General features: G+C 46.8%; 1 protein-coding gene across 3 annotated transcripts in view; it reads left to right on the forward strand.

Annotated features, from left to right (window-relative positions):
- The window catches only part of LOC140403935 (ADP-ribosylation factor-binding protein GGA1-like), a 59,177-nt gene that overhangs the window by 34,858 nt on the left and 7,949 nt on the right, over positions 1 to 16,370 (forward strand). For all 3 annotated transcript variants that reach the window (XM_072492202.1, XM_072492201.1, XM_072492203.1), the window contains exons 7-15: positions 699 to 779; positions 1,642 to 1,779; positions 3,272 to 3,353; positions 4,515 to 4,622; positions 6,768 to 6,923; positions 8,660 to 8,733; positions 11,979 to 12,199; positions 13,270 to 13,592; positions 14,977 to 15,146. In XM_072492202.1, coding sequence (XP_072348303.1) covers positions 699 to 779; positions 1,642 to 1,779; positions 3,272 to 3,353; positions 4,515 to 4,622; positions 6,768 to 6,923; positions 8,660 to 8,733; positions 11,979 to 12,199; positions 13,270 to 13,592; positions 14,977 to 15,146 — 1,353 coding nt within the window. The remainder of the gene's footprint in view (positions 1 to 698; positions 780 to 1,641; positions 1,780 to 3,271; positions 3,354 to 4,514; positions 4,623 to 6,767; positions 6,924 to 8,659; positions 8,734 to 11,978; positions 12,200 to 13,269; positions 13,593 to 14,976; positions 15,147 to 16,370) is intronic.

Genomic DNA, 16,370 nt, shown 5'->3' on the forward strand with positions numbered 1-16,370 from the left:
ACCAGGCTGGAGGCCAAGTGCTGGAAAATGGGATTAAAATACTCAGGTGGCTGTTTTTGACCGGGGCAGAAGCGATGGGCTGAGGGGCTGTAGACCTCTATGATTCTAAGTCCCGTTTGGTTTCTATTATGAAGTTCTAGAATTTGTACTGGTGGTTTAAGAGATGAAAGTCTGCCGAGGGACTGTTTTAAATAATCCAAATCTGAAGATAAGTATCAGTAGAACATTTTTTTTTCTTCATTATTGGAGTGTTAGATGAACACACGCACACACTCTGTGCATTTTTCCAGCCAGTGAAAAAAGTAGAGACTTGCTTTTGTGTCGCACCATTTACAATCTCAGGATGTCCCAAAGTGCCTTACAGCCAGTGAAATACCTTTTGAAGTCTCGTTACTATTGTAACGTAGCAACTTTACGATTGTGGGCGCGATGGCAGCCCATTCATTCCTCTGGTCTGAAACTGCTAATGTATGTTCGTGTTGCAGTGTTCGTTTCCATCACTAGATGGTATTGTATAATTGCACATTACACCACCTGATAGCTAATGGGAGAGCTTTAGTGTTATAGTAGCACAGCAACATGTGATGTTTAAAGTGCCTTTCAAACTTTGTGTTTTATTGTCTGGTAGGGGAAGTGCCACGTTTGACATTGTAGGCTCGACTCCTGTGGGATTGATTTGTGCAATTACCTCTTTTTAGTTATTGGCCAGACTGCTGAAGAGCACCCATCCAGAAGACCTCCGAGCTGCTAATAAACTAATCAAGGAGATGGTCCAAGAGGTGGGTCTTCTCCTCTCGTTCCTAGAGTTTGCAGATTGCCAAGTGTAAAATGGACAATTTTTAAAGTCCGTTTTTATTCTCGGCACAATCTATTTTTTTTTTTTTCATTTCCTTGTGCGCCTCGTGATGTGGCGGTGTTAGTGCTGCGGAATGGAATGATTGCTTTTGCAAACGTATCGCGGCTGCACTGTGTACTATCTGCAAAATGCACTGCAGCAGCTCACCAGGGCTTCCCCGGCAGCACAAGCCACGACCTGTACCGCACAGAAGAGCAAGGGCAGCAGACACACTGGAGTGCCACCCCCCCCCCCCCCCCCCCCCCCCCGAGTTTCCTTCTCCAATCACTTACCATTTTGACTCGGAAATAATGTCACCATCTGGGCAGCTGGGGATGGACAGTAAATGCTGGCTTCGTCAGTGAAGCCCTCACCCTGTGAATGAATGAATAAAGAAATTCTGTCCTGGTGTGCAAAGTAACCCTCTCTGTGCTCTGTTACAAATTCAGCGTCCCTAACTGCAGCACTGTTACACTCTGCTGTGCCCTCGTTCAGCCATCCTTTGGCCCCTTGGGTGAGATTGTCAGTCACTGCCACTTTGGGGGGCCATTTCCATGGTTTGGGTACATGCATCAAAACTGTCCAAACTCGCTCTCCAAAATCCGGCTGGAGGAGATTTCAACTCCATCCCAGATTGATGGGACTAAATTCGACCATCCTCGTTGAAATGTATTGGTCCAGCCAGATCCTCGCCTGCCCTCACCCTTCCTCAGTTTCTGTTCTTTTTTCGTAATGCTAATAATTCAGTAAAGTTGTGCTACCTGTAGAAAAGACTGTGCTGAAAACCCCAAACCTTAAACCCTCAGGACCAGAAAAGAATGGAGAAGATTTCTAAAAGAGTGAATGCCATTGAAGAGGTGAACAACAATGTTAAACTTCTGAGCGAAATGTTAGGGAATTATAGCAAAGATGAAACCTCCGAGAGTAATGAAGAAATAATGAAGGTACCTGCGCGGAGGCGATGCTTTTTTTGCGTGTGTGTGTGGCGCTGTGATTACCCGGTGTGCACGTGTGGGTCAAAGTGAGGGGCGTCGAATCTGGAGAACGGAACTCGCATCCAAAAGTAATTTTGGAACCGTTGAGATTGCCGTTCCTGAATTAGATTCCCTCACTTAGGCCAGCTCCTGTTATCCTGCGCTGTTTCGGTTTTGCATGATGGGCACATATGAAGGGTAGAGGGGTAGAGAGCTTCAGCGAGGGAATTCAAGACCTTGACCACCAGTGGCAGAGTGGAGGAAATCTGGGATGCACGAGGGCCATAATTGGAGGAGCACAGAGATATGGGCTGGAGGAGGCTGTTGGGTGGGGTGAGGCCACGGAGGGACATGAAAGCGAGAATAAACAGACAAAGGAAAGGGACAATGGCAAAAAAGTAGGGGGGGGGAAGCAATAAAGGGACACCTTCCCTGCCAAACACTGACTCCCGTTGTTGCACTTCATCAGATAACCTCAGTAAACTTAACCTTGATAGTCATTGAGGCTTGGACTGATTCCGGGACAGAGCTGATTCCTTTGTAACATTTGACTGAATACATACATTCAAACATGCATGAATTGTTATTGTCATTTTAGATGGGATGGTTTGTGGGTTAATCCTTTTCCCTGTGAAAACGTGGTTTTAATTTAGTCTCGACTGACCACATGACCATATGCCTCCTCTCACGTAATCACTTGGAGACGTCCACCAATCCAGCTCCTCCCAGATGGAGTGAAGTGCACCCACCCCAGATGGAGTGAAGTGCACCCACGGTTGTATGACCCCCATTGAGAGAGGCATGGTGTAATGGGGGAGGTTCAATGTTATTGTTCGGGTTGTATTGGAGGAACCTCACATCTTGTGGCAGGGTGTGTTTGCTGAACTCTAGGCGGCAGAATTAAAAGCAGTGTCCTTCTCCCATGAGCACAAAAATACAAAAGCGTGCACATTACTTTGCATCATTGCTCGATGTGCCTGGCTAACATTGAACTGCTCCCAACAAGGCCTGAAGAGCTCCTTTAACCAGTGCGGAGCACTGATGGGAAATCTCAGCCTTACTCGAAGATCGCAAACGTAACCCTGAGAACTGGTCCTCAATAGTGTGGTCCATAAATACCTAAATTGGAAAATACTACATTGGCAAGAAATATTATAGTTTATCCTGCTTCAATACTCCAGGAATTTTTAATCAGTTTGGGATTGTTAATAGCAAGAGGGGTTCTTCATTGCATCTGTCTAGACTGGGACAAACTGTGAAGGATATTCCACCCCGAGTGTCTAAGACACGGGAGTTCCCAAACGTGTCAAGACAGTATCGCCTCCTGACTCCACATGCTGGCGTAAGCTGTGATCTCTTTTATTAATTACTTCAACCTGCAGTGCACCGAGGTACTTGGAGGATATTTGATATTATTTTTCCTGTAATTAAATTCTTCTTTTCCACACATGGGTTGCTGCAGGAGCTGTACCAGCGGTGTGAGAAGATGAGACCCACACTATTCAGACTGGCCAGTGACACTGAGGATAACGATGAAGCGCTGGGTAAATTAATCAAGTAAACCTATCGAAATTGGTACTTTCCACTCGCAGTTCTATATAGTTCAAATGTGCAATTCTATGAAACTGGTGATTAGCCTAATAAATGAAGTGCAGGATACTGTTCCAACATGTAGATATGATGCATTTGAGAGAAATAAGCTGGCTAAATGCATAGGTGCAAATTGTCTTGTGCTGTTTACATACATGGAATTTTTTTTTAAAGCAAGAAATTGGTGTCCAATTGGCCACACTTCATACCAGTTAGCCATTGTGATTTATAAGGAGACAGGTCACGATAAATGTGAATCCTGAAAGCTTCTAAGATGTTGTGCATTGCAAGCAAAACTCATAGTATGTGTGCAAAGAAGTGCAGGGAGTGTTACTCTGATTACAAATGGCCAAGTGCTGGGATTACACAGCAGAAACATGAACGTTCAAAATGCTCGGCAGATTTTCAAACCATGAACAATTCTTCTTTTCTGATATTGACTGACCAGATTTTACATTTCCAGCATTTTCTCCAACATCATTGGACATCGTTTTCCAACGAGGTTTCTGAACCTTGTTGATGACCGTGTGATTAACCACCCCCCCCAGCCCAACCACCACCCACCCCGCAGATATAAAGTCATAGATGTTTACAGCATGGAAACAGACCCTTCGGCCCAGCTTGTCCATGCTGCCCTGTTTCTGTCACAAAGTTAGTCCCAATTGCCCGCATTTGGCCCATATCCCTCTACCCCCCTGCCCAGGTAGTTTTTAAAAGACAAAATCATACCCGCTTCTACCACTGCCTCTGGCAGCTCATTCCAGATGCTCAACACCCTCTGTGAAGAAATTTCCCCTCTGGTCTCTTTTGTATCTCTCACCTTAAACCTATGCCCTTTAGTTTTACACTCCCCTACCTTTGGGAAAATATGACGACTATCTATCTTATCTGTGCTCCTCATTATTTTATAGACCTCTATAAGATCACGTCTAAGCCCCCTACGCTCCAGAGAAAAAAGTCCCAGCCTATCCAACCTCTCCTTATAACTCCTCGTAAATCTCTTCTCTTCTGCATCAAGTTAAGTAGCAGTACGTGCTGTAAGTAAATGGGTTTTGTTAAAAATAAACTGTACACGCTCATTTCCATTCCACCTTTTTTTTTTGTCGTTGCCCCAGCTGAAATCCTTCAAGCGAATGATAACTTAACGCAGGTCATTAACATGTACAAGAAGCTAGTGAAGGGGGAAGAAGTTAACGGAGTGACTGACCTGCCAAACATTAAAGGTGTGTAATAATGTTCTCTTGTACGTTTCCCCCTGAACCGCAGTAGCAGATGCAGCAGTTCCCACATGTTCCGTAGATGTTGGGCAATATCTCATTCGAGCTTTTCTGTGTGTGCGTGTGTGGGCGTGCGAGTGCATGCGGGTGTGTGGGTTTTACCTCTTTCTCAGCATCTAGTGTGCAGCTCGCAATATTATTTTGTTTATAGAGCACCTTGTCCCACCAGATGTATTCTTAGAACCACTTTAACTGCTTTACAGTTAACTGGCGACCATCCTGTGTCAGAAATATCCTACCTACTGCAGTAACATAGATGGCCAAATAATTTGTTTTCGGTGGTGGATGCGGGGAATATCTTGGCCTGGACACCGGCACCGGAAGAATTTTCTTTGCTGAGTACTTGTACAGCCCGCTTGAACTATCTGAGCTGGCGGGTGGATCCATACATCATCGTCCCTTAGACATTCACAAACTTAAGAGCCTCTTTTATCAGCTGAAACACTGTTATGGGGTGGGGTTTAAACGCATAACCTTCTAAGCCAGAGGTCAAAACGCAGCCAACCAAATCCGTCTGAAAGGGGGATTTTCCCTTTCAGCCGGGTAGGAGTGTGGCTTCGCCTCTGCACGCATCCTGTGTGGTTGAATTCCTGATCGCAATAATGTTGAGAGGAAGCCAGACTTACCCGCCAGGAAGTGAGGAAGGGTCTCCTCAAACTGATGTGCATCTGTGGGCAGCCTGTCTGGACAGAGGCCGGTGAGGCTGCAAGATATAGAGGGACTGCAAAGGAGAAAGTAGAAGGTTTGGACACTCTTGGCCCAGTTCTTGGGAACATGAACTTTGAGCCCAAAATTTCAGCACTGCACGTTCTCTCTCTGGAGGCTGTACAAACAGTTAGTTGCGTACCATTTACAGGATGCACTGCAGGATCTCGCCAAGGTTCCTTAGGCAGCACCTTCAAAACCCACGACCACTACCATCTAGAAGGACAAGAGCAGCAGATACCTGGGAACCCCACCAGCTGGAGGTTCCCCTCCAAGACGCTCACCATCCTGACTTGAAAATACATTGGTGTTCCTTCACTTGTCGCCAAGTCAAAATCCTGGAATTCCTTCCCTATTAATGCTGTTGAAGACTGCAGCAGTTCAAGAAGGTGACCCACCACCACCTTCTCAAGGGCAATTAGGGATGGATAATAAATAACCAGCGACGCCCACATCCCGTATGTAGTCTCAGCAATTTGGAGCAACTATTTTGCTGAACTACTCGCTGCAACGTCCTGCAGGAGGGAATGAGGTTTACTGATATTCCACAAGCATGGAATTAACCGGGGGCCCGATTTATGGGCACCACAGGATGCACCAAGTGTGACTATCCTTTCGGGCAGATCACCAATATGTCTCCCACAGGTAAACGCCATTCAAAGGGAACAGGTGCTGCAACACAGGGAACTGATGCTGACCTAGAAGAATGACACCCACACCCCATAAAACATCTTTAAACGCCCTGGGGGGGTGGGATTCTCCAGCCCGCCAGCTGCCTTTTCCTGCGCGGCGCTCCCCTCGCTGGCAACGGGATCCTCCATTCCGGCAGCCGGCCAATGGGGTTTCCCCGTTGTGGCCACCCCATGTCATCGTGGAAACCCGCGTGCGCTGCGGCGGTGCAGGAGATCAATCTCCAACCCATGCTCACTGTAAGCAAAGTTCCCACTACAGGTGCAGCAAGACTGAAATTATCCATCTTCTTAATGTTAGGTGGATTGGCCATGATAAATTGCCCTTCGTGTCCAAAATTGCCCTTCGTGTTGGGTGGGGTTACTGGGTTATAGGGATAGGGTGGAGGTGTTGACCTTGGGTAGGATGCTCTTTCCAAGAGCCAGTGCAGACTCGATGGGCCGAATGGCCTCCTCCTGCACTGTAAATTCTATGATTAAAGGAGTTATTTAATACTTGTTGTGCCAACAAAGCAGCAGCTACGTATACACTGGAAGGAAGAATAATTTATCTTGTTGATTGAATCGACTCAAACTAATTAATAAATAAATTGCCTTTATATAATTGAGGTCAATGATTTTAAAAAAAATTTTACTACTCGGAGAAGATTGCATGCCTTGTGATTTACGTGCTATTAATTTTTTTTTTGTTATTTAGTCAGCAGTTCTGCTCTACTAGACCTGACTGGTTTGGACACTGGCTCAAACACTCCTTCTTACCCTGCTGCCCCTGCCAATCAGACCTGGAATCCTGATCTAGCACAGGATCTCAGCAGCTCTGTATCATTACTAGACGATGAATTAATGTCATTAGGTGAGGATTCTTTTCGGATTGCTTCTCTCCAGACGTGACGTTACGTTCCCAACCGTAGTGTGGAATTTTGCAGATCGCCTTAGCTCACCTGCTGCTGAAACCCTCATCCATGCCTTTGCTACCTCTAGACTTGACTGTTTCAGTGGTCTCCTGGCCTAACCCCACCGTGATCTCGGGCTCATCCAAAACTCTGCTGTGCCAATGCCACCGAGTCTCGTTTACCCATCATCCTTCTCTTCGCTGGCCTGAATTGACTCCTGGCCCGGCTAGGAGTCAATTTTAAAATTCTCATCCTTATTTTCAAGTTCCCCTGTGGTCTCCCTCTCTCTTTCCCCCCCCCCCCCCCCCCAACCCTCCATTAGCCCCACAAACTTCAGAACCCTGCATTCCTCCAACTTTGGCCTGTCGCGCATCTCCGATTTTTAATAGCTCCCCATTGGCGGCCATGTTTTCAGCTGCCTCGATCCTAAGCTTTGAACGACGTAGGACTTGGGAGCAGGAGTGGGCCATTTGTCAGTTTGAATCTGCTCCACAATTTGATAAGAACCGATTGTGGTCTTGACTCTACATTTCTGTCTGCCCCCCACCCCCCCCGCCCCCTTAGCTCAGCCTTGAATATGTTCAGAGAGCCGGCCTCCACTGCTGTCACTTGTCCTAATATCTCCTTATGCAGCTTGTTATTGTCGGATTTTGTTTGATTGTGCGCTTGTAGAATGCCTTTTACCAGCTTTATCGATGTAAGTTGTTTTTGCTTGTGCAGTGTTTAGGTGTAGTTGAATTTTATAGACGTTACATGTTCCGAGATATCATTTATTGGTGCCTGGGTAAGCTGTGAATGTGCTATTACAACTAAATTTGCTATTTGAGATATTTGCATTTTTGAATCCAGTAGTTAAATGCTGACCGTCCGCCAAAAAGTTCCAAAATTTTGAGTCTTGAGAAAGTCTGTATCATTTCAAATTTCACTTGCCTCGATTGAGAAAGTTCAGTTAGTAACTTTCCAGATCGCCAGATAAGCTGATAGCTTCAAAACTGGGGAAACAGAAAAAGAACCAACCGTTTGTGGATTTGGCTGATGAGTAACTGGTCGAGGAGACCCCTGTTCAAAACCGCCCTCATCTTGACAATAAAGGTTGGGAGACCATTCGGCCCATCTCATCTGTACCAGCTCTCTGTATCCTCCTCTATGCCAACATTGTCCCAGCCGAAAGAGGATGTTGTACAATGAGAAAGGGAGCAATTTTTCCAATTGCACAATTCTACTGCACAGCATCACTTGAAAGTGAAAAAGAATCGAGAGAAAATCACAGGCCACTGTGGACGATTGCACAGTATTGGCTCCCGACAGTGAGACTATGCACCAGGAATGTGCAAGTGGAAAACCAGGCTCCTTTTTATTTCCTGAAAAAATGAAATTCCTCTGATCCATTTGTAGACAAATGGGAGATTGCACCTTGCTGTAAACAGGTATTACTAGATACAGTTTTATGACTTGATGTAGTCTTTTGAAGCCAGTTGATCTTAATAGAATCTGATATCATAAAAAATATGTGCGGTGGTAAATCACAGCATTGTTATACTGTTGGGTGGTCTATTAGAGTGGCTGGGGTAGCTCGTAGCTGTGGGGGAGGTAGATATGGACGATAAATCTGCAGGCTACCTTTCATCCCTAAGATTTCCTGCTGAGCAAGAATCTTCTGTTACAATTCTTCTTTCCCCTCTTTTTCTGTGTGTAGGGCTGAATGATCTAGTTCCTAATGCAGTATCTTCATCGCAGTCTCTGGAATCGAGTAACTGGAATACATTTCAGGTGAGAAAATATAGAACACGGATGTCATCATTATCACTCACTTGCGTTCATGTTTCCCACTGCATGACTTTTATTTTTAAAGAAAGGTATGTGCCTTCAGAAGGAAGAAGAAAAAATCATCTGAATCAATTTCTATTCATTGAGTTGGATCATTTGTTGACTACTGTTAAATCAATGTCTGTGTGCCATTGATCAGAAAGTGAACCGGACTCGTCATATGGCATGGTAGCACAGTGGTTAGCACTGTTCCTTCACAGCGCCAGGCTCCCGGGTTCAATTCCTGGCTTGGGTCTCTGTCTGTGCAGAGTTTGCACGTTCTCCCCGTGTCTGCGTGGGTTTCCTCCGGGTGCTCCGATTTCCTTCCACGCGTCTAGTAAAGTCGTGCTTGATAGGTGAATTGGACATTCTGAATATTCCCTCTGCACCTGAACAGGCGTCGGAGTGTGGCGACTCGGGGATTTTCACAGTAACTCCATTGCAGTGTTAATGTAAGCCTCCTTATGACAATAATAAAGATTATTATATCAATACCGTGACTGCAAGAGCAAGTGGAGGCTAGGAACCCTGCAGCGAGTAACTCCCCTCCTGACTCCCCAGAACCTTCCCTCCGTCTACATGGCACAAGTCAGGAGTGCGATGCAATACTCTCACTTGCCTGGGTGAGTGCAACTTCCAACAGCACTCAAGAAACCTGGCGTCACCCAGGACAAAACAGTCTGCTTGATTGGCACTCCCTCCACTCCTGGTGCACAATGTCCTGACTTGGAAATATATTGGCCATTCCTTCATTGTCGCTGTGTCGAAATCCTGGAGCTCCCTCCCTAACAGCACTGTGGGTGTGCCTACGTCTCATGGACCATAGCGGTTCAAAGAGGCAACTCCCCCCCCCCCCCCCCCCCCCCCAGATTCAGCACATTTCATGAGGTTAATTTTCAAAGCATTAGGAGAAATTAATATTTATTGACATCTGATTTTCTAACCTTCATGTAATGTGGAAATGAAGAATGACGATTCTGGAAAGATCCTGCCGATATTTGCTTCCCAAACTGTGGTTTCAGTTGTCAAACCGAATTTACTGGTGGCTTAAGTAGCCGTTCATGGTTCAAAAAGGATCTATTGGAAACTTTGTCTGTGTCCAAGACTTACTAATTCAGTATTACTGATATCCAGATTGTTATCTTTGATTCCAGCTATTGAGTGTCCTTTCTTTAGTGAGAGATTCTTGCTGTGTTCATGTTAATTTCTAATATATACTGTATATAGTATGTAGCTCTACATATCAGACGAGTAGTGCGGAAGTCCCTACATCACCGGCTCGCTAGTTCTGGACCCAGCCCATACCAGCACTAAATTTACTAATCTAGCTCTGATCATAGGCTAGCTGCGAAATGTTTTTCAAAATGTCACCTATTTGTTCGCATTATATCCTTTTGGGAGGTTGAGACATGTCGATGGGACCAACTCTACAGATCCCAGCTCTGCATGTACCTGCGTTGTACTTAATCTGGAAGTGCTAAGGATTTCCCCAACTCCCACATTCCTTTGTGTTTAAATGAGCACAATATTCATCAAGGAAAGTAAATCAAAAAATACTCCGTATTCACCCCGTTTATAAATTTGTAAATTGACAGAATAAATTGCACGGATTTGCTGCTTGAGATTTACTCTTCTCCGAGATGTGGGCATCACTGGCAAGACCAGAACCTGTTAATGGCGGCTTGCTATTTCAGAGGGCGGTTAAGGGTCAACCACATTGGTGGGGGTTTGGATTTCCGAGCGGCTCGGTGGCACAGTGGTTAGCACTGCTGCCCCACAGCACCAGGAGCTCACCCGGGTTCAATTCCGGCCTCGGGTGACCGTCTGTGTGGCGTTTTCACTCTCTCCGCCATATCTGCGTGGGTTTCCTCCGGGTGCTCCGGTTTCCTCCTGCAATCGATCAGCACGGTAGCATTGTGGATAGCACAATTGCTTCACCGCTCCAGGGTCCCAGGTTCGATTCCCGGCTTGGGTCACTGTCTGTGCGGAGTCTGCACGTCCTCCCCGTGTGTGCGTGGGTTTCCTCCGGGTGCTCAGGTTTCCTCCCACAGTCCAAAGATGTGCGGGTTAGGTGGATTGGCCATGATAAATTGCCCTTAGTATCCAAAATTGCCTTAGTGGGGTTACTGGGTTATGGGGATAGGGTGGAGGTGTTGACCTTGGGTAGGGTGCTCTTTCCGAGAGCCGGTGCAGACTCGATGGCCGAATGGCCTCCTTCTGCACTGTAAATTCTATGATCTATGATCTAATCCAAAGACGTGTAAATTAGGCGGGGTTATGGGGGTAGGGTGGGGGAGTGGACCCAGGTGGGGAGCTCTTTCAGAGGATCGGTGTAGACTAGATGGGCTGAATGGCCTCCTTCTGCACTGTAGCCATTCTATGTGCATAGGCCAGACCAGGGTAAGGGAGACAGATTTCCTTCCCAAAGGCGACTAGCGGCTTTTCACAGTAACTTAATTTGAAGACTATTTGTGACAATAAGCGATTTCCATTTACAAGGGACAATAGTGAACCAGATGGATTTTTGCAGCAATTGATGATAGTTTCATGGCCACCATTGCTGAGACAAGCTTTACATCCCAGATTTTATTAGCTGAATTTAAATTGCGCCCGCTGCCATGGTGGGAGTTGAACTCGTGTCTCCATTAACCTGGGTATCTGGATCACTAGCCCAGTGATATTAGCAGAACACCATCTCCCTCATTGGTTAGAAGCACGATTGGGGCATCTTGTACCGCACGCTTTACAGGGAAGTATATGAATTGCATAGAATTTACGCACAAGCCTCCCCATCCTACTTCATCTCATTTAACAGCTTAACCTTTTATTCTTCCTCTGAAGTGCATCAATAGTTACGTGAGTCGCTCCAAGTTGCACTTTCAGGATAAGGAAGTTTCTCCTGGGTTGCTTATCGGATTTATAGGTGACGCTTTTTTATATTTATGGCCCCTATTTTTAGGCTCCCCTATAAGTGACAACATCTACTTTATCAAACTCCTTCATAATTTTAAAGACCCCTATTTGGTCACCCCTTGGTCTTCTCTTTTCCAGAGGAGAGAGCCACAGCCTTTCTGCTCTTTTCCTGGGCATCCTAACCTCTCAGTTCTGTTAAGTCTTTTTGAACCTTCTTTGGTGCCTCTTGTATCCGTTTTCTTTTGCAATACATAATAGACATGATCTAAGAGCGAATGTTGTTTTGTCCTCCCTAGTCCTCGGAGTCTGACGAACAGAGTGGTTCGGGGACCTCCGCCGAGGCCATCGTCTTGTCCTCCGAGTTGTTGAAACCAGCTGCCTCGAACACTGGCCAGCAAAGCCCCGCCCCTGGCTGCGGGCCTGCGTCCTCTGGGAGAAAAGCCTTGGATGACTTGGATATGTTGGGGAAAACCCTCCTTCAGCAGTCGTTGCCTCCGGAATCTCAACAGGTCAAATGGTGAGAGTTATTTGGAGGGGGGGGGAATTCACCATTAAGACACCTTAAGTCTTGTCTGGAATGTAGTCCGTCAATTTGTTCCCACCTATGCCACCTTTGGGTTGCCGTCCATACTTTGCTGGGATTGTGTGCAGTGGTGATGTACGGACAATTTAACAAATGTTGAAGAGGTTATGGCTTTTCCATAGAATTCCTACTGTGCAGATGGAGGCCGTTCGGCCCATCGAGTCTGCACCAACCCTCCGAAAGAGCACCCTACCTAGGCCCATTCCCCAGCCCTATCCCCGCGACCCTGTCCATTGATCAGTGCCAATCCACCTAACCTGCACGTATTTGGACTGTGGGAGGAAACCGGAGCACCCGGAGGAAACCCACGCGGGGGAGAATGCGCAAACTCCACGCAGACAGGCGCTCAAGGCCGGAATCGAATCCGGGTCCCTGGCGCTGTGAGGCTGTGCCACGTTTAGTAGAATGATGGTTTGCTTTTTTTTGCGTGTAGTTTTGATTCCCGTATTTGCAACAAGAGTTTCACCAGCCTATTCCCTGGGATGGTGAGATTGTCTTAAGGGGAGAGATTGAGGTGAATGGGCCTGTATTCCCTAGAGTTTCGAAGCATGAGAACTGATCTCATTGAAACTTTACAAGGTCAATGTAGATGGGATGTTTCCCCTGACTGGTGAGTCTCAAACTGGGGGCATAGTCTCAGAATAAAGGGGTAGGCCATTTAAGATTGAGATGAGGAGGAATCTCTTCACTCAGCGGGTGGTGAATCTTTGGGTTGTTCTACCTCAGAGGGCTATGGAAGAGATTTGAGAATACTAATAACATCAAGGGATATGGGGATAGTGGGGAAGCGGTAGATGATCAATAATGATTTGATGCAGAGGAGGCTCAACGGGCTGAATGGCCTACTTCTCCTATTTCCTATGTTCCCGTATGAAACTCTCGCTATCAAGAGAAGGATCGGGAGATATTCTAAAAGTTAAATGCTTATGAAGCACCATTTGACCCAGGAAAGGAGAAGGTCCCATCCATATAATCTTTTCTGTTACCGTGTACTTTACTTGCAGGTTGTTTCGAGAACAAAGACAAACACTTCGAGATCTCCAGAACAAATCGAGCACTAACACTGCAGTTGCCTTGGGCACGTCGCCACTTTATCATGCTTCAGGCAAGAGCATCTCGCCGATCTTGAGCACAGGCCTTACCCATCAAGCTGATCAGCCAGCGATATTTGCTTGCACTTCTTCCATCCCCTCCGCTTCTGCGGCGTCATGCAAGGGACAACCTGGGACTCAGCACAGCGCACAAGGAGGCCTTCGAATCTCGCCAATGCCTCAACAGGAAATCTCGCTAACTAATGTTTTAGTACCTCTGGAATCGATTAAACCAAGTGAGCATCATGTAAATCTGTGCCAAGTGTTCCCCTTGTTCTTCACTTGTGTGGCGGGGCTGGAGTTGATGGGATTTCTTCTCCTCCTGGCAGAGAAGGTTTAGGGGTGATTCAGTCGAGGTATTCAAAATCATGAAAGGCTTTGATAGAGTAAAAAAGATAAACCTTTCCCCGCTGGTCAGTGACCGGAGGAGACTGATTGAACGCTAATTGGCAAAAGAGCTCGGGTGGGAGCGAGATTCTTCTTTACCCACAGAGTTATGATCTGCGAGACGCGCTGCCTGAAAGGGTGGTGGTCGCAGGCCCGGTAGCAACTTTCAAAACAGAATTAAAGATATACTTGAGAGGGAAAATATTTCGGGACTATGGGTCGGGGAAGTGGGTCGAAGTAGATGGCTCATTCAAAGAGACTACGCAAGAGCGAAGAACATGAGATCGTTCTTCAGCCTCGCTCCATGATTATCAAATGTCGTTGATTCAGAGTTTTTGCCAAGTCAAGAGTCCCTTCATGGTAATTATTTTGTGCTGGCAGAAATAGATTGTGAAGTAAATACCACTGAAGGATTCTGAAGAATACTGTTATTATTGTATTTTTTGGGGAGTAACTTTCTGCTCTGCTGCCTTGAAGACACCAGTTGGAATTTAGTTCGATAGGTGCCAGGCACCAAGAGGTAGATTTCCCAATCAAACGTAAAGCATCAAGCGATTCCAGTACAGAGGGCGAGATTATGTTATCTTTTATTAGTGTCACAGGTAGGCTTACATTAACTCTGCAATGAAGTTACTGTGGAAATCCCCTAGTCGCCACATATCCGCCGCCTGTTTGGGTACACAGAGGGAGAATTCAGAATGTCCAATTCACCTAACAAGCATGTCTTTTTGGGGCTTGTGGGAGGAAACCGGAGCACCCGGAGGAAACCCACGCAGACACCAGGAGAACGTGCAGACTCCGCACAGACAGTGACCCAAGTCGGGAATCGAACCCAGGTCCCTGGCGCTGAGAAGCAACAGTCCTAAAGTGCCGCCCCCTTGAGCACAGTCCCATCCTCATCCAGCTTTCACGCATAGGTGCACACACCTCATTGTGTGATTTCTTTCATTCGTTCATAAGATCTGAGCCAGCATTTGTTGCCCATCCCTAATTGCTTTTGAGAAGGTGGTATGTAGCGGCCGATGGCGCAGGTTCCAGGGTGGGAATAAGCATCTGACCCAGGATAGATTGTGTGTGTGTGTAGCCTGGGGTTGGGGGATGTGCAACGTTGTACAGGTGGGTGGTACGTGGCATGAGGTTAAGAGGGGAAGTGGGTGGTACGTGACATGCATGCTGCAATGTGTAATGATCAGTGCATTTCCAGTTAATCTTTCCTCTCCCTCTACCACACAGGTAGCATCTCACCAGTCACGGTATATGATAAGAATAGTTTCCGAGTTCTGTTTCATTTTGCGAAGGATCCTCCACCGGGACAGGCAGGTGTTTTGGTCGTGGTCACCTCCATGATCAGTACAGCACCACAACCAGTGAAGAATATAAGATTCCAAGCTGCTGTTCCCAAGGTATGATGGACAGCTCCATTCCTTTTGCAACCGTTGTCATTTCATATGAGTCGTTTTACGACCCCTCTTTCAATGCACCAGCCAACTCTCTCTAATGTGTAATTCCACAATGCTGCCAACTCTCTCAATACCTCTCCCAGTGCCTTGTGTCTTATCCCACATGGCCTATTGCCGCTGGCTAGGCCAACATTTGTGAACTAAGTGGCTCTCAGTGCTGGAGTCTCATGTAGGCCAGACCAGGTAAGGATGGCAGATTTCCTCCCCTAAAGGGCCGGATTGATTTTTAAAGTTATTTTAAATTCAAATTTCACCATCTGCTGTGTTGGGATTTGAACCCAGGTTCAGAGCAAATCTCTGGATTGCTAGTCCAGTGGCCAATGCCACGTCGCCACCGCCTCCCACTTGGGGAGCCTGCTGATATTTTTGCTCTCCCCTTCAGGCCAGGGTATCTGAGACTAGCTGCAGTGCTCCACCTGTCACCTTTGCCAATGGCAGAAACTGGGGGCTGAACCTGGGATCAGCCTGCAGTATAGCTCACTTCCACTTCAGGCAGTTTACGTGGGTGGACCAGGACAAATGGTGATTATTATTATTTAATTTCATCAAATTGCTGAATTTCCTCCCAATCTTTTTGGTCTTGTGAACCATGTCCCGTTCTTCAGTGCGTCAAGCCTTGATGTTTCCTGCAAGGAAAGCAGAGCAGTCTCTCTGTACGCAGGCTGCCTTCACAGGCCCTGGGATCAGCCTCCATGAGGCACCGTGCAGGCCTTCCTGCGCTCTCTGATTTTCGCTGTCTGGCGTGGGGATGGCAGTAGCGCTGACCGGCTTGAAGAGCAGAAGAAACGTAGAGCCCGAGAAGGCGATAACGCGCTGTGGAGAAACCGGCTGTTCATGGGAGGAGGGGGAGTGTACCATGTAGGACTCTCACTCAAAAGGAGATTGTGACTGGATCTGTGTCTTTACTCCATCTTCTGTGTTGGGGGGGGGCTCCAAATTTCCGCCGCCCGTTTCGTGAGGAGATGCTTCCTGACATATATTTTCTTGACAAATATATGAATAGGATGGGAATAGAAGGATACGGACCCAGGAAGTGTAGAAGATTGTAGTTTAGTCGGGCAGTATGGTCGGCGCGGGCTTGGAGGGCCGAAGGGCCTGTTCCTGTGCTGTACATTTCTTTGTTCTTTGTTCTTTGTTATCACCCCTGACCGGCCTAGCTCTTATTTT

Source organism: Scyliorhinus torazame, chromosome 29, assembly GCF_047496885.1.
Source record: "Scyliorhinus torazame isolate Kashiwa2021f chromosome 29, sScyTor2.1, whole genome shotgun sequence".
Taxonomy (NCBI): Eukaryota; Metazoa; Chordata; class Chondrichthyes; order Carcharhiniformes; family Scyliorhinidae; genus Scyliorhinus; species Scyliorhinus torazame.